The sequence below is a fragment of the Xenopus laevis genome, chromosome 1L (genome assembly GCF_017654675.1).
Source record: "Xenopus laevis strain J_2021 chromosome 1L, Xenopus_laevis_v10.1, whole genome shotgun sequence".
NCBI lineage: Eukaryota > Metazoa > Chordata > Amphibia > Anura > Pipidae > Xenopus > Xenopus laevis.
The window spans coordinates 146,428,932-146,447,746 of record NC_054371.1 but is presented as its reverse complement, the minus strand read 5'-3'; the positions used below and the strand labels follow the sequence as shown (position 1 = coordinate 146,447,746).

The 18,815-nt window shown below is 40.1% G+C and overlaps 1 protein-coding gene across 1 annotated transcript; it reads left to right on the top strand.

Annotated features, from left to right (window-relative positions):
* The first annotated feature begins 624 nt into the window (after positions 1-624).
* Positions 625-6,448, top strand: fbp1.L (fructose-bisphosphatase 1 L homeolog). The gene is given in 7 exon segments (NM_001087059.2): positions 625-861; positions 2,338-2,500; positions 3,098-3,190; positions 3,632-3,772; positions 5,140-5,277; positions 5,598-5,717; positions 6,198-6,448. Coding segments are annotated over 7 exon segments (1,017 nt in total). The 5' UTR covers positions 625-691; the 3' UTR covers positions 6,390-6,448.
* The last annotated feature ends 12,367 nt before the right edge of the window (positions 6,449-18,815 follow it).

Here is an 18,815-nt window from a genome sequence, read left to right as displayed (position 1 = left end):
GACTGAAATATGACTAGTGGAGTATGTGAAAAATGAGTAAGAGAAAACAAGAAAACTGATAAATAATAATAAAAAAGCCTCACTACCCGTTACTTTTATTAGTGACCCCAACAAGCAGGTCGTGTTTTCAGTCTCAAAGATGCAGAACAGCAATGCAAAAACAATGAACTCAATTTATTTAAAAAAAAAAAATGGTGTGAAGGGCAGTTAAAAAAGTTGCTAAAAAGTGGTCCCCACCCTAGAACATTCTGTCTGTAAGTTTATTTAAAGTTAAGAAAGCCTGCTAGTAGTAGAGCTAAATGGTGCAGCTTTCCCCATTCCCAGTACAGTGCAGAGTATATATATGTATAGTTATGTATAGTTATGTTCATGAGGCGGCTGCTGTTTACAGACTCTGCTTGATGGACCTTGACTTCTTCCTAGTCAGGATTATGGCTGGGGCGGAGTCACTCTGCCAAATTGGGCATCTGCGCGTGTTCTGATTGGCTCTCCGTCCGTCTCGGCCCAGCACACACCCCCCACACAATCTCGGGCTGGGCTGCCGGCAGGAGGGGGCGTGTCCCACATCCTTCAGGGGTGTGTGTCTCACATCCTATAAAGTAACTTGTGTGAAGCAGGAAGAGTGCTGACCGGTCCATCTATCAGCATATCTAACCTCACTCGCCTGTACAGCGCCATACGCAGCCTCATCATGACGGACCAGGCCCCCTTCAACACTGATGTCATTACCCTGACTCGCTTCGTCATGGAAGAGGGCAGGAAAGCCAAGGGGACCGGGGAGATGACCCAACTGCTGAACTCTATGTGCACGGCTGTGAAAGCCATCTCTTCTGCAGTGCGCAAGGCTGGACTGGCCAACCTGTGAGTAATGGGCATCTCTTGCTGTTTCACTACAACTACCGACAGCACCGGCAGTGTGGGTGGAGCTGGGCTTCTTTAGTCTGCTAGGGATTGCAGTTGCAACACAGACAAAAAGTAGGAGCAGTCTGCAACATTTGTCTACTGATCAGATTTTTAACCCTCCTCTGATCTCAGTACTAAAGGGGTGCTACACCTTTAAGTTAACGTATAGTATGTTCCAAGCAGCTTTTCAATTTGGCCTTCATATTTTATTTTTTTTCAAAGATTTTCAATTATTTGCTGCCTACTTTTAACTCTTTCAAGCTTTCAAATGGGGTCTCTGACCCCATCTTAAAGGGATACTGTCATGGGACAATTTAAAGGGATACTGTCAGTGCAGAATTCTGCACTGAAATCCATTTCTCAAAAGAGCAAACAGATTTTTTTATATTCAGTTTTGAAATCTGACATGGGACTAGACATATTGTCAATTTCCCAGCTGCCCCAAGTCACGTGACTTGTGCTCTGATAAACTTCAATCACTCTTTACTGCTGTACTGCAAGTTGGAGTGATATCACCCCCTCCCTTTCCCCCCCCCCCAGCAGCCAAACAAAAGAACAATGGGAAGGTAACCAGATAACAGCTCCCTAACACAAGATAACAGCTACCTGGTAGATCTAAGAACAACACTCAATAGTAAAAACCCAGGTCCCACTGAGACTCCTTCAGTTACATTGAGAAGGAAAAACAGCAGCCTGCCAGAAAGCATTTCTCACATGACATGGGGCAGCAAACAAAATGTCTAGCCCCATGTGAGATTTCAAAATTGAATATAAAAAAAATCTGTTTGCTCTTTTGAGAAATGGATTTCAGTGCAGAATTCTGCTGGAGTAGCACTATTAACTGATGCGTTTTGAAAAAAACATGTTTTCCGATGACAGGATCCCTTTAAAAAACTCTGTAAGGCTACACATTTATTGTGATTGCAACTTTTATTACCCATCTTTCTATTCAGACCCTCCCCTATTTATATTCCAGTCTCTCGTTCAAATCAGTGCATGGTTGCTAGGGTAATTTGGACCCTAGCAACCTGATTGCTGAAATTGCAAACTGCTGAATAAAAAGCTAAATAACTCAAAAACCACAAATAATAAAAAAATGAAAACCTGTTGTTAATTGTCTCAGGATATCTCTCTCTCTACATCATGCTAAAAGATAACTCAGAGGTGCACAACCCCTATAAAAGACTTTGGCGCATATAATGCAGACTTTATCTTATCTAGGTTGAAGGCCAGAGGCAGAGGTGCAGGGCCACTGAACAAGAACAGCCTGTTTTTAGTGCAACCTGAGGAGGGAACCTTCCCATTGATGGGTTGCCTCATAATTCCATGTTGTGTTGTACAGGGAAAAATTATTACATGCAGTGTTTTCCCCAAATTTCAGCTATTGCGCTTCTCTAGGTTGTCTTACATTTCCTTATTTCCTTCTTGTTCTAGCTATGGCATTGCTGGCTCCACTAATGTGACAGGGGACCAAGTGAAAAAACTAGATGTCCTCTCCAATGACCTTGTCATCAACATGCTCAAGTCCTCCTACGGTTCCTGTGTCCTGGTGTCAGAAGAAGACCCACATGCTCTGATTGTGGAGCCTGATAAACGGGTTTGTGATTGAATTTGATTTTTTTTTTCAGAAGGAATAACAGGGAAGAATGCAGAAAAGAGCAATGGCACAAAACAAAAAACTAACGCACTTCTTTATTGGCTCCTGGTTTTAACTCTACTTGCTCCTATTATTTTACTTTATGAGTCAAGTAAACATATCAGGACAAAAATAATCACAAATGAAAGCTTTTTAAACAATCTCTATAAACTCCCTCTGGCTTGTTATGGAGTGGGGCACCAGGGCTCCAGGTAATGCAAACTCTCCCAGATGGTTTAATAACAGAAATCAGTATATGTAAATCAGTATGTTTTAGTACCCAGTCCAGTCAAGCTTGTTAGGCTGGGGCAATAGATAATTGTGCTCTTGCTACACACACTCTCCAGTGCACAAAATTGTGGGATTGTACACGGGAAGGGGGGGGGATCCAATAGTATGTCTGCTGCTCATGTGCCTGTAGAACTTGCCATGCACCTTTCATGGAGTGACATTTTGCACAGTGTAATTGATAACAAGCAAAGTGAAGGGTGATATCATGAGATATGCAACTATATGTGTGTGATCTAAAAACCCTTAACTGCAATGCTTTATTTTCAGGGTAAATACGTGGTGTGCTTTGATCCTTTGGATGGCTCCTCGAACATTGACTGCCTGGCTTCTATTGGTACAATATTCGCCATCTACAAAAAGGTACCAGCCCTTCTTGGTTACTATAGAGACAGGCATTATGACATCCATGTGCACCCTCTAGCTTCCCAAAAAGGGACACCGCATCCTGTTAACTCATTCTGATTGCCCCACGCCATGTTCCTCAAACCATTTTGAAAGAAAAACAATGCAACTGTAATGTGCAAGAGACTATATATTACAAATATCCATCGTTTATAGAAAAACAGATATCGAGATATTAAACACTTTTCATTTGAAGGCAAAAGTCTTCTCAATACAAAATGTTGCTTATTCTGTAAAAGGACATAAACATCACAAATAATTTACTTTTGAAAAGCGAATGCACTTCAACCTACAGAAAGTGATATTAGCCTAGCAGAGAATAAACAGACACCCTACATAAGATATTTTTTTATTAGACAGTGTAGAAAGGAACTCCTAACTGTATACTCTGTTTTCCAGACTTCTGATGGAGAGCCAACCGAAAAAGATGCTTTACAACCAGGCCGAAACATTGTTGCAGCAGGCTATGCTCTATATGGCAGTGCAACAATGTTGGTTCTTGCCACAGAATGTGGTGTCAACTGTTTCATGTTGGACCCAGTAAGTACTGTTTTTACTTTTATAATGTTTTAGCTGGGTCTTGTCTTGTCTTGTCTTGTCAAAGTGTCCTGTGACATAAAAGTCCTAAGTTCCAGGTCAGTGCATATGATATAGTGCTGCTTATTAATTATATCATTTTATTTTTGTATAAAACTGAAGAGAAGTTGACATATATTACTGAAAGATCGGAAGTGGCTCAGAGATAAGAGAAGTAACAGCCAGTGCATTCTCACTTGGGAACCCCTGTATATGAATTCTGTAGAGATGATTTCTTGCCTGGACAGTTTAATGAGCCTGAGCCTCATTCATCAATGTTTAGGAACCAGTGAAAGAGACAGGAGAAGATATTGCACAATACATGAACAGAGGCTTTAGTTTCCAGCATTAGGTGCTACCAGTACTAAAACAAAAGGGAGGCTATAGTGATGAGCTTTGGCCTATTCTTCCTGACCTCCATAACACCCATACCTCCTGATCTTCAATGTCTTAATGCCACACATATTTTACAGCCCTGCCATATACAATGGGAACTGACCCCTTATCGCTTCAGCACTTGCACCTATAGAACTGGTAAATTAGCATTCATTTATGCTAAATAGCAGTTTAGCAATAAATAATATTCACCGTTGCTATACTACAAATGAACCAAAAAGAAACCCAAATGCCTTTGCAGAGATTAATTTATCAGGCAACTCTGCCTCTTATTGAAAGTTGATATCAGCATAAGGCAGGCTTCAGTACACAAGCTCAAAACACACCTTTGCAAATATAAATTTCATACTAAAGTTCAAAGTCTAGCTACAGAAAAAGCCAATCAATAATACAGTCAACCTCTGCCCAAATATAGCATTACTGCTGATAATAACAAATGAAATATATATAAAAAACAAGATAGAGCAGTCCAGGTACTTATAATACACGGGGAGAAATCTAACTTTTGTTGTATTTGACTTCTCTGTTTTATTCTTAGCGCTAATGAGGAAACTGTTTCTGTTAGAGGCATTACTTTACTTTAATATATGTGTCATGTTCTGTATATTCAGCACCAACCAATCCAGGATTGTTGTTTTGCTTTTATGTTCAAATGCCCATTTTTATTTTATATAATATTGTTTGGGCTTGCAGAATAAGGTAAATTAACATTTTAGGCTTAATCAAACAGTGTTTTATTTATTTTTTTAAATAATGTCTTTTAATCTTATCTTTGGGTTCCTGACTAATATTACATGGGTCTTTTCTGTGGTGTGGGAGTTGCAAAAAATCCTTTTTGTTTACAGGTAATAGTGTGAAGCTTCCAGGGACCATAGAATAGATAACGCCCTCATGATGTGTATTCAAAATTCAGAAATATTATTTTTCTTTTCCAGGCAATCGGAGAGTTCATTTTAGTGAACCAGGATGTGAAGATCAAAAAGAAGGGTAACATATACAGCCTGAATGAGGGTTATGCCAAGTATTTTGATGAAGCAGTTACCGAATACTTACAGAAGAAGAAATTTCCAGAAGTAAGTAGTTGGCGAAAGACTTTGCAAGATGGAACTTAAGATTCTTAAGGATGCTTGTCTCAACCAGTGGATAAGCCATGGACGTGTTAACTTAAAGGAACAGAAACACTAAGAATTTAAGTTTATCAAGTAATTCAAATATGTACTGCTGTCCTTCCTTGGTAAGGGTTGTGTGTTTGATGTAGAACACCATTGTATTCTACAGAATGTATATGTTATCATCTATGTAACCTGGGCTGTTCATGCTCCTAGTAAGGTCTTGCTCATCAATTTTCATCAATGATTATTTTATCCTCACAGTGTAATTTTTTGGTTCATAGGATGGAAGCTCACCTTATGGTGCAAGGTATGTTGGTTCGATGGTAGCTGATGTGCATCGTACATTGGTGTATGGAGGAATCTTTCTGTACCCAGCCAATGTAAAGAGCCCAAAGGGCAAGGTAAGTCTTGACCTCATTATCTGAGTATAATTAATATGCATTGCCAAAACTTTATGGAAGAATACTGTACATAGCATGTTAATGTAGAATCACACAAGTTCACTTTTAGTATGTTATAGAATGATTAATTCTAACTTTTTAATTGGCCTTTATTTTTTATTGTTTTTGAACGATTTGCCTTATTCTTCTGGCAGCTTTCAAATGGGGGCCATTGACCCCTTCTAAAATCCAAATGCTCTGTAAGGCTACAAATGTAATGTTATTGCTACTTTATATTACTCAACTTTCTATTCAGGCCCTCTCCTATTCATATTCCAGTCTCTTATTCAAATCAGTGCATGGTTGCTAGGGTCATTTGGATCCTAGCAACTCAATTGCTGAAACAGCACACTGGAGAGCTGCTGAATAAAAGCTAAATAACTCAATACTAGAAAAAAAAGTGATTCTGGCTCAGCTTTAATGTTGTGTTCTCCATTACAGCTGAGACTTCTGTATGAGTGCAACCCAATGGCTTACATTATGGAGCAGGCTGGAGGAATGGCTACTAATGGACTTGAGTCAGTGCTTGATATAGTACCCGAGAGTATCCACCAGAGGATGCCAATAGCTTTGGGGTCTCCAGATGATGTAGAGGAATATATGAACATTTACAAGAAATATGCAAAGAAATGAATGGATTTCATGTCAAGAAAGACCAAAGAATAAACCAACAGTTTCCTTTTAATGTGCCAGAAATATAAAGAAATATGTTTACTTTTGTATACAAAAACAAATACATTTTTATATTATTGCGTGCTTGTATTTTTGTGAAATGCTTTGGCTTAATATTGGGATCGGATTCGGTTTTCAACATTATAGGAGTAAAGAGAAGTCTAGATCACACATAGCAGGGTCTGTTTATGAAAAGGTAAAAATTTCTTTCTCCTCATGTCCTCTTAAATACTGATATTTTGTAGTGGTTTCGGGGTCATTGCTAATGATTCCAGTGTACGCCTGCTAAATACAACTCAACTGAGGCATATGGGGACCTGTGACAGGGGTTAAGTGTTTAATGTGTATTTTTATTTAGCAATGGGAACATTGTTAAGCAAGAGGAGAGTGTAAGATATTAATCAAGTGGAAAGTGTTAGAGGGCTGAATATATGGGATGCTGTTGAACTGTTATTAGAAGTTGCAGTCACTAGATGACAGTGTGGGACAACGAATACCCTTTAGAAGGTTGTGGAAACAGGTGGAGATAGATTGCCCTTGGAAATCGATATATTGTGCTCCAGACCCTTTTGGCTAATGAAGAAAAAAGTGACAATGATGCCAAGGAACCTGAGTTTAGCTATTTTAGAAGGTGTGCGAGCTAGTGGTGGGCAAGATTCCATGGAGCTAGTCAGGCAGCTGAGGATCCACTGATGAGGTAGGAAGTAGTCATTTCCCCACCGGAACCTCGCCATTGAGGGACACACTATTAGGATTAGGAAGATCCTTTTGTTGAACGAACAGCACTTCCTGTTTTTGTGCCCTGATCCAGAGAGTTGAATGTCACACAAAATGCCACCTGAATAAGAGGAGTCTCAAGAAGATTGGCAGTGGTAGATGCTAAACACCCTATGAACCCGGGTACTGTTTGTTATTAATAACAAGATATTTAGAGAATGCATGAGTCACTGTGAACAAACATTTCCTGAGTTCATTTGTAATAGTGTGTTGCTTCAGTTATACTGCTGAGCTTCAACATGAAGTCACAATTCTGTCTGCATGGTGGTGGTAAGCAAAACAATAATTTGGCTATTACACTATAAATATAATACAGCCCCAAATGATAACTCATTACAGACATAAATAAAAGGATGACAATACATTTATTTCAATGCTTAAACTGCAAGCTATGCCAGTTACACCTTAACAATAGTGAAGGCAGAAGAAGACATTTTTGCACTATTTGGGCATCCGCAAATAGCGGAAACGGGGGGGGTACACATGCCCACCCCTGGAATTTTGCCTACCTAACAGCCCGTTGTCCCAGGTCACTATTTAAATGCTTGTCTTTGGTTCTTCTTAGCTCCTGGCTTCTCCAGGTGGCAGTGAAAGAAGCAGGAAAGGAGAACCTTGGTGTTGGGATTCTGTCTGTACAAGTGTAGTTGAGAAGATGCTTTCTATCAATCCATTTCTGTATTACTCTTACTGTAATGTCTGGAGTTAACGAAGTGCTCATGGGCCATTTCTACAGTTATTATACTGGCACATGCGGCGTTAATATGCAAATTATCCATTTCCTGTAGTAATTATACTGGCACATCTTGGGTTAATATGCTGAATATACGCTGATGTTTTCTGTACAAATTATATTTGTACAAATTCTGTGTCCAGTTACCTGATGCCCACTCATAAATAGTCAGCTCTTCTAACTAAGAAGAGGGATTTACTTAGGAGAACCCATTTCCATTGGGGTTTATCCCATTTATTTCCCCTTGCCTCAGACCAGGAAATTCTATATTTGAAGCTAAGTATAGGTTTCTGGGTTTTTTCACTTTCCCTGTTTGTAATTTTGAATGTATGTCTTTTTGTAACATCTTTTGTTAATTTGCAGTTATACCTTTTATAATATTAAATATTTAAATAGAATGTAATGTTTGTCTTTGATGCTCTAAACGACCCTAGCCCGAAAATGTGTACCTGTGAGCCTTAGCTCTCTGCATGCTGAATGGAAATGTGTGTATGCTAGTTATCCATTTGAGTGCTCGTAGGAAATGTGTGTTTCAATTACACTAACCCTTTCAAGTTTTGTGGGAGTTTTGTGGGTGTTGTTTGGTGGGGTGCTGTTGTGCTAGTCTAACCTGCTGTGTGGTTGCAACACTTCCCATTTAAAGAGCAATAATTGAAGTAAGACAAATTGAGATCCTTAAAAATCCTGTGCTCTCCAACTCTTCCATGGCTTTAGTGTGGTGCCCACCTGCTGGCACACGACAAATGTGGGTGTCTCCACTCAGGGGCGATCCTTGCCCCTCCGCCACCTGAAGCAGCAGCAGTTGCTGCTGCCCCCCCCCTCCCCCAGAAATTCGCTTTTAAAGTACCAGGAGCAGCATTTTTGCTGCCCCTGGCACCTAGTGGGGCGCTGCCGCCTGAGGCGACAGCCTCAACTCGCCTCATTGGCGAAGCACCCCTGTCTCCACTGTGATGTGGGAAGACAATGGGTACTAGGTTCACTCCTATCTGGTATGATTCAAGTATTACCAAAGGGATAACCCCACTGGGTACATTAATGCACACAAAATAATGGTTAAAAAATACTTTTATCTAAAGGCAAACTAATACTTTTAGCATTCCTACTGAGAAAGCAGCAGCGAACCAACCAAATAAAGCAACACAAATGTTGATTTATTTAACTAACAAAAATGCACAGATTCCTTCTACAGGAATAGCTCTGTTGAATACGTTAGGCAATTTTCAGGGTTCGGTAATCATTTCAGAATATTCGCTTATGGTATGCTCTTCATTTACGGACTTTGTGAAGTTGCCATGTTGGCATTTAGCACTTGGTTCACTGCCTTCCATTAATCCTGAATTGTTGTAGGTTTCAGACAGATGAATTCAGCAGCACATATGCTTCCCACCCACCATCCCCTGACCTGCTGTTCAGATGTGGGAGTTGGGTGGGGGTGGGTGCAGTATGGGGCAGGTGGCAAGGACAGGAGTGGTCTCTGTACCCTTACACTGCGGTCTGTACCTCTCCTGTTCCCTTATGTCAACAGGTCCATGTGTGGGTAATATTGTATATCAGGAGAGGCTCTATAAAGTCCTTCAGGAATACAGACTACTATCTGGTTATAAATTCAATAAATGTAAAACAAAAGCACTTCCGCATAACAAGCCCATGCACTTGTTAAAGGAGAACTAAAGCTTAACTAAATAAGTAGACTATAAATGTTTACATTATGTTTTGAGCTTCTGTACCAGCCCAAGGCAACGACAGCCGTTTAGCAGTAAATATCTGTGTCTCCAAAGATGCCCCAGTAGCTCCCCATTTTCTGCTAATTCACTGCACATGCTCTGTGCTGCTGTCACTTACTGAGCTTAGGGACCCAGTCACAATATACAGTACACATAGAATAGAAATGTCACAATATAAGGCTGGTTAGTAATTAATACTGATAATTACTACATGGTAGCGCAGAAACCAGTGCATCTAGCATCAGAATTTTATAATCTGCCCTGTAGCATCAGTCTGAGCACTTTCCAAGATGGTGACCCCCCCCCCCCTGTGACAAGTTTGAAGTACTTGATCATTGCTGCTATTGAGAAGCTGAAATTTTAGACTGGTACAAGTAGTGCAGTATATAAAAATATGGCATTTTTGGCCATATTTATTTTTAGGGTTTAGTTTTCCTTTAAAAACTCTAGAACATAACTTCAATGATACCTGGTTTACAGATCCTATATGCTACCTGGGGATATCCCTGGCAAAAACAGATAAGATCATACTGTATATGAATGTAATTACCCAAACTTGATAAAGCAGATTAAACAACAGGCGTGTTATGCCTCCAATAAAGAATTGATTATATCTTAGTTGGGCTCAAGTACAAGGTACTGTTTTATTATTACAGACAAAAAGGAAATATTTTTTAAATGAGAAGGCCTCCCTGTAATTCTGAGCTTTCTGCATAATGGGTTTACAGATAACAGATTCCATACCTGTATAAAATTTTACTTGAACTGGTACTACACTCCAGAAAGATTCCATGGAATAATCCCAAACACAGCAGACAGGTGTTGGAGGGACTGTAGACAAGGCACCAGAGCATCTGATGTGGCATTGCCCTGTGGCAACTCCCTACCTTTCCATGAAATTCTTCTACACCCTTTCAGATTTCACCAGAGCAGTACAACAGTAATCATATCCTTACAACCACTAGGTGGCTTATCACAATGAAATGGAAACAAAGGGGGACACCCACAATAAGTGAAGTAAATTATGGAGCTTTGTAGAATGGAGTATAGGTCTGCTATACATGATAACAAAATGTCTAAATATGATGATGTATGGGCAAATTTTTATTTATTACCCACAAGCAAATGGAGAAATTGAGCGATTCAACAGAAGTCTGAAAGAAGCACTACAGACAGCAAATCTTACTGGGAAATCTTGGAAAGAATTTACAACAGAGTTCCTACATAACTACAGAGCAACCTGCCATGCAACAACCCAATCATCTCCAGCTGAATTATTACATGGCAGACAGATGCACACTAAGTTACGTGTTGCAGACATCAAACTTTCACAAAATACTGTGCCTACAAAATCATCTACTGCTGACATTGTCAAACGTCAACAAGCCAAATGCAAGGCTTATACTGACAGAAAATGTGGTGCAAGAGAAGTGCACTTTCAGCCTGGATCTTTAGTCAGAATTAAGAAACCAGGACTTCTGAAACAAGGGCAATCTAAATTTACTACACCACTTAAAGTGAGATGCCAGCGAGGACCATACACATATGAACTATCTGGTGAACACGTATGGAATGTCATTCGTCTTGCTCCTGTTAGGAATGACTTTGGCGAAGCTCCATTTGATGAAGGACATTTTCCTACTCCTGATGCCAACTGCAATAGGCCTGAAGAAAGTGAACCTATAAGGCGTACTGAGAGAATCAGAAAACTACCTGCATGGACAAAGGACTATCTGATGTGAAGAATGTATACTATTGCTTTAAGATGCATACTGTTTCATTGTTGCTGATTATTATATTTGCCCAAATGCTTTCCTACTATTAGGGTTGTCACCTGGCCGGTATTTTACCGGCCCGGCCGGTAAAACTGATGGTTGATCCCAATGTTATTAATAGGGAAAAAATATAAATATATAGGAAGGGCGGTATTTTTTTGCAGAAAAAGTGGCAACCCTACCCTAGGGGGAATTTGTGGTGTTTATACAAATGGCCTGTAGGTGTCACTGTGCACAAGAGTTATACTGTGTATACATAGTACTTTCTAAACTGCTTAAAGTGTTAGAGTTGAAGTTCCTGTTGAAATGTAATTGCTGTATGAAGCTGTGATTAAAGCACTGTTATACCCTACTCATCCTCAGCTACCAAAACATAACAATACCCGTAAAGGGTATTGGTGTCAGGTTGCCAGCCTGTTACTAGTGCTCCAGCAAGTGGGACATGGAGCATGTGGAGCGGTCACCACTTATGTTATCTACGTTTGGCATCGGATGTATTAAAGGAGACATTTAGGATTGGTGAACAAAACTAATTTTGCAGGCAATAATGAATACCTTATGGTATTGGGTTTACTTTGGGCTAAAAATAATATCTTTAAAAATGGCCCCTTTATTGGAGCTCTCTGTAGATCTGCTACAGTCCCTGTCCTGTTTCAAAGGAAGAGTGGGCTTCTCCTAAGGGTCCCTGCCAGAAGCACAGTATGAGGAGGATAGCCAATCAAAGTCATGCAAAGAAAGGCATCAATTCCCTATCAGGTCAGCCTATCTTCTGATTGGTTCATATAATACAGCGCAGTGTGCCGCTGACTCTCCTGCACAGTCAGAGAATTCAGTGGGCTGGAAATGTAATCAATGGGCTAGTAAGGTTTTAGGGGAATGTTTCAATAAATCACTTCAAAACACATTCCTTCTATATTTAAAAGAGTATAATGCCCTGGCACATTCTTGTTTTTCATACACTATGAGTATTGACACTGATTAACCAAACAAACATTCAAACCCAATATACAGCAGAATGGCTCAACAAGTAAAGCCAACAAAGCCCTAGCGGAAAAACTAGCAGCAGCAACTATAAAAGCCATACTGCAGGAATAGTTCTCCCCTGCCACACCCTTCATGAACCTTGTGAAAAACATAAATTGCTCTTCCTGTTTCATATGGACTGATTGGAGACATCTCTAAATAAAAATACTCAAACTAGTTGATTCTTTGATACCTGGACCTCTTACATTTTAAGTCTCCCTCCTGACATCAGAAAACTTACAGTCTCCAAATTTCAATGTACCCCATGGTATGACCTGGAAAGCCTATGAGGCACCAATCCCCTGGTTTTGGCCACAACAACTCCAATCTGCCGATGAAACCAGCTGCCTCCCAGAATCCATCATTACACAGGTAGTAATGGACATCCCAATCACCTAGAACCAGAGCAAACAATGAATACACTTGATTTTAGTTGTTTTGTTTTATTGTTTTGTGACTTCAATTAAAAGAAAAATATGTTCTTCACAACTGTTCTACTCAGATGTACTTGGAAGTGTGAATACCGCTATTCCACCCTCAAGTGGTTTTATACCTGGTCATATATTATTGCATACCATACATAATGAAAATAAGTACAAAATACTTTTTTGTATTATTCAGAATTCCTTTATTGGTTATCTATTCTTACATAGTTTTTAACACAATGACATTACTATGTCAATATCCCCATTAGAAATATATTTCCTGAGAAAACCATTGACGTGTTCAATACTTATTTCCCTTGCTGTATAATTGGTACTTGGTGATGTATTTTCTGTTCATGACTCAATGAAACTTGTATTTCAATACATTATGCATCTCCTGTTGTAAAATATGAGAATATTAAAAGTCACTTTTTATTTAATGACCATGGCTTCATGCTTTTATATGGCCTTGGATCTTTTTGGTGATTTATAATATCATTATATTTTACAATAAGGGATGTTATTCACTATATAGTATTTGGCCCGAAAATATCTTAAATAGCAGATAACTGGCCCAAGGCATGGGAATTCTTGGATGGCATTGACCAATGCTAACATTGTTTTTCCGTATCTCCATTTACAGGCTATTAAAAAAATCGAGGAACTTCCCTCCAGGGCCGGCCTTAGGCCTATTGGACCAATTGGGCCCAATAGGGCCCCGCACCTCTGGGGGCCCCGCACCACAGGGCAGCACAGATAATATTTCCCTCAGCACATGATGCTGCCTGGCCTGCCCCCAACTTTGAGAGTCCAGCCCATCCCCAAATCCATAGTTCCAGCCCACCCCCAACTCTGATAAGCCAGCCTATCCCCCAACTCCATAGGTCTAGCCTGTCCCCCAACTCTCATAGGCCCAGCTTTCCTCCAACCTTGATAGGCCCTGCCTGCCCCCAATCCAACCAAGCCTGCTCCCAAGCTGAATCGGCCCTGCCTGCCCCAAACTAATTGGCCCAGTCCACTCTCCTATTTCCTCCCTCTCTCTCTTACCCTGTGTGCCCCTATTATGTACCCCTATTTCATCCCTCTCAGTCTCTTACCTTGTCTGCCCCTTTCCTTTCTATTTTGTGCCTGTATGCCCTTATTTTCCTAAATATTTGGTGTGTCAGTAGCCAGCAACACTTTGTCTAGGGGCCCCGCCAAAATGGTCCCAATTGGGCCCCACATTTGATAGGATCAGCCCTGCTTCCCTCTGCTATGTAGCATTCCCATTGGCTGACCATGCCCCAATTGTATGACATCACACCCTACAGGCTTCTTGCTAGGGAAATAGGGATATTGCAAAAGGTTATGCAGTGTCAACCAGCAAACCCAAGCCCATTCCATCTTGTGAAAAACTGCAAGTAAAAAAAAACAAAAGGGCAATTGTTATACAGTCACATAATGGGTCCATTTGACAAATGCAAATGAAGAATTTTAAAACTGACAGTAAAGTGGCCCTTCTGTATATTTCTTTGGAGCTGTACACAATAAAGAGAAGGATAACATGGAAACACATGGAACAGTTAAAACACATTGGTTGTTTGGAAGCAGAGTATATAACACTGATATATGTATACTTGCTACAATCAATCACAAATATTATTTTCCCTGGCTACAACATTTGGCTGTAATTTGAGCTGGGAGGGCAACCTTTATGCAAAGGTCACTGAGCCCAAAATAAAGCAGTTGCTTGTACTTGTACAAAGTACAGTCAATGAAATGAGACCAGACCTGATCCCAGTTACTTTCTTATTCTGGTTTTATATTTATTTTTTTAACATATATTTATCATCCGGTTTATTTAATCACACAGGTAAGTAAGTCTTTGCAGTAGGAATCAGCAGTAGGCACCTGTCATATCCTGTAACACAAAATTTAAAGGAGCTGCCCACACACTATATATCAAGTATATAAATGTAAAATTATTACATTTATTGTGACCACCTGTGCATTAATGTTTCTGCGGGGTGAACCCTCCATTGATCAGGAAATGCTGATGCACAGGTGGCCACAATAAATGGAGTAAGCTCCCTGCATGATATACTGGGTGGTATGTAATAAAAAGCACTAAGTTTGCTCAAGAGCAAGAATCAGCAGGTAGAATGTACTGGGCATCTGTTTAAAAGCAAAGATCTTATTGGTTGCTATGAGTTACTGCTCCTGGGCAAACTTAGCACCTTTAATTACATATGAGCGATAGTGTAGGCGGCTCCTTTAATATTATGCCTACCATCTAAATACAGTAACTCTGCACCACCATTGCAGGAGTCTGTGTGGATTGTAGGTTGTATGGCTTTATGTACTTACTAGTTTTAGTTCCCCTGCACACAGACGCATATAAGCGCAGAATGCAGGAAAAATGCAACATGCTGCATCCCAACCTGAGTTCGGCGCCTTTACAGTAGAGTAAAAAAGTAGAGTAAAAATCAGAACCTAAATAACAGTTATCTTGACCTTGAAGCCTTCTTCTAAGTGACTTAGAATGTGATTGGGGATGAACACTTCTTCTCTTCCCTGAATGTTCTTAAAAACTTTGGTTGAATGGCTGACACAGAAAAGTTCTCACAAAGGCATGGGAAAAGGCTACTAATATTCCGTTATTTTTTATTATCTATCATAACATTATCTTTGAATGCTATTTATAATTTTGCCATAGAAGTATTTGCCTGATGCTTTTACATTACCTTTCTTACTACCCTGTTCCTCCATGAGGGGGCTGCCATATTTGTGCAGCAGTAGTCCGTTAAACAGGTTAAGAAGGGACAGTCAGGATGGCAAAACAGTCAGGTTTAGGAACTTCAAGTATCAATTACTTACAAAAGCAGAACTATCAGCGAAAAACAATCAACATAGGAGTATGCTATAGACCCCCTAATGGAAGTGAGGAGGAAGAGACAAAGCTTCTAATGCAAATAGAAAAGGCTGCTAGTTTAGGTAAAGTAATGATAATGGGGGATTTTAATTACCCAGATCAGTGGCGTAACTACCGGGGGGCCCTGAGGGGGTGCGGGCCCTGGCCCAATTGCACCCCCTGCTCCCCTGGCAGCTCACACGCCACTCTATTCTGCAGATTTTCATGCTGTACAGAGGGGGGTGGGGCCCGGCTGCACGTCCCGTGCCAGGGCCCGCCCCCCTCTAGTTACGTTTCTGACCCAGATATTGACTGAAGCAATGGTACTGCTAGATCAGTTAATGGGAACAAGTTTATAAACTTATTGCACGACAATTTTTTAGCACAGGTTGTTGAGGAGCCTACCAGAAAAAATGCTATTCTTGATTTAGTGATCTCAAATGACCCAGAACGTATAGCAAATGTGCAAGTCATTGAACCCCTGGGTAGTAGTGACCATAATGTTATATCTTTCAATGTCTGGTGCAAAAAAACAAAAATATACTGGGGCAACAAAAACCATGAATTTTGGAAAAGCTAATTTTAGTGCCTTGAGGGTTGCCCTACAGAGCATTGATTGGGGCATTAGGTTTTTAGCTAAGAACACAGAACAGAAATGGTTGTCCTTTAAAATTATATTAAATCATTACTGTTCTCAATTTATTCCCTTAAGGACTAAACGTAGAAGCTCTAAGAATCATCCTGTGTGGCTTAATACAGAAGTAAAGAAGTTAATGGGAAAGAAGAGAAAGGCATTTAAAAACTACAAATCTGTAGGGACAAAAGCTGCATTTGATGAATATAAACACTGTAATAAATGTTGTAAATCAGCAATCCGGAAGGCTAAGAAAAGAAATGAAGAGTTAATTGCGGTGGAGGTGAAAACTAACCCTAAAAAGTTTTTTAAATATATTAATAGTAAAAAGATGCAGGTTGAGAGTGTTGCTCCATTAAATAATGGTACCAGTATGGTTGTAAAAGATACAGAAAAGGCAAATGTGTTAAATCAGTTCTTTTCTTCAGTGTATACAATAGAGGAGTCTGGGTTCCCAGGCTCACTTTATAACTGCACGAATGGGTCAGCTCAATCTAGTCAGTGGGTGACTCAGGATATGATTCAAAAAGCTTTAATACAAATGAATGTAAACAATGCTCCAGGGCCTGATGGCATACACCCCCGGGTTCTAAGAGAGCTTAGTTCAGTTTTAGACCAGCCCTTATTTCTGATTTTCTCAGATTCACTGTCATCTGGTATGGTGCCTATGGATTGGAGAAAAGCTGATATTATTCCAATATTTAAAAAGGGATTACGATCTCAGCCTGGAAATTATAGGCCAGTAAGCTTGACATCTGTGGTGGGCAAATTATTTGAAGGCTTGTTAAGGGATCACATTCAAAATTTTGTCCTAATGAATGGCATTATGAGCAACAATCAGCATGGCTTTATGAAGGATAGGTCATGTCAGACGAATTTGATTGCATTTTATGATGTGGTAAGTAAGATTCTGGACAGTGGGGGGGCAGTAGATGTGATCTATTTGGATTTTGCCAAAGCGTTTGATACTGTGCCCCACAAACGACTGCTTTCTAAACTAAGGTCTGTTGGGCTTAATGAAGTCGTTCGCTCGTGGATAGGAAACTGGCTACAGGATCGGGTACAGAGGGTGGTTGTTAATGGGACATTCTCTACTTGGAGTAAGGTTCTTAGTGGGGTCCCCCAGGGCTCAGTATTGGGTCCACTTTTATTTATCTTGTTCATTCATGACTTAGGGGAGGGTGTTGTAAGTAATGTATCAGTGTTTGCAGATGACACAAAATTATCCAGTCCAATTAATTCCATCCAGGATGTGACATCCTTGCAACATGATCTTGACAAACTGGCAATCTGGGCAGCTAAGTGGCAAATGAGATTCAATGTTGATAAATGTAAAGTCATGCACCTGGGATGTAAGAATATCCAAGCCACTTATACCCTTAATGGGACTGCACTAGGCAAATACATTATGGAAAAGGACCTTGGAGTCCTTGTAGATGATAAACTTGGCTGTAGCAAGCAATGCCGGTCGGCAGCATCAAGGGCAAATAATGTCTTGAGCTGTATTAAAAGGGGCATAGAGTCACGGGAGGAGGGGGTCATTCTTCCACTTTATAGAGCACTGGTAAAGCCCCATCTAGAATATGCCGTACAGTTTTGGTCTCCATCACTCAAACAGGACATTATTGTATTAGAGAGGGTACAGAGAAGGGCAACTAAGCTGGTAAAAGGTATGGAAAATCTTAGCTATGAGGAAAGACTGGCCAAATTGGGGATGTTCACGCTGGAGAAGAGGCGCTTAAGGGGTGGTATGATAACTATGTATAAATATGTAAGGGGATCATATAATAATCTCTCTAATGCTTTATTTACCAGTAGGTCTTTCCAGCTGACACGAGGTCACCCATTCCGATTAGAAGAAAAGAGGTTCCGCCTAAATATTCGGAAGGGGTTTTTTACAGTGAGAGCTGTGAAGATGTGGAATTCTCTCCCTGAATCAGTTGTACATGCTGATACATTAGATAGCTTTAAGAAGGGGTTAGATGGCTTTTTAGCAAGTGAGGGAATACAGGGTTATGGAAGATAGCTCATAGTCCAAGTTGATCCAGGGACTAGGCCATTTTGGTGTCAGGAAGGAATTTTCCCCCTCTAAGGCAAATTGGAGAGGCTTCAGATGGGTTTTTTTTGCCTTCCCCTGGATCAACTGGCAGATAGGTAGTTAATAAAAAAAAAAGTTGAACTCGATGGACATGTCTTTTTTCAACCTTACTTACTATGTTGCTATGTTACTATAAGCAACTTTTAATGTAGATCAATACTTTGAAAAGAAATTTTTTTAGTGTCAGTATCACTTTAAAGTATGAAGATCCACATAACGGAAATATCACTTATCGAGAAAGCCCCAGGTCCCAAGCATACTGGATAACAGGTCCCATACCTGTATATAATAGCAATCGGTCTGTGTTTGGG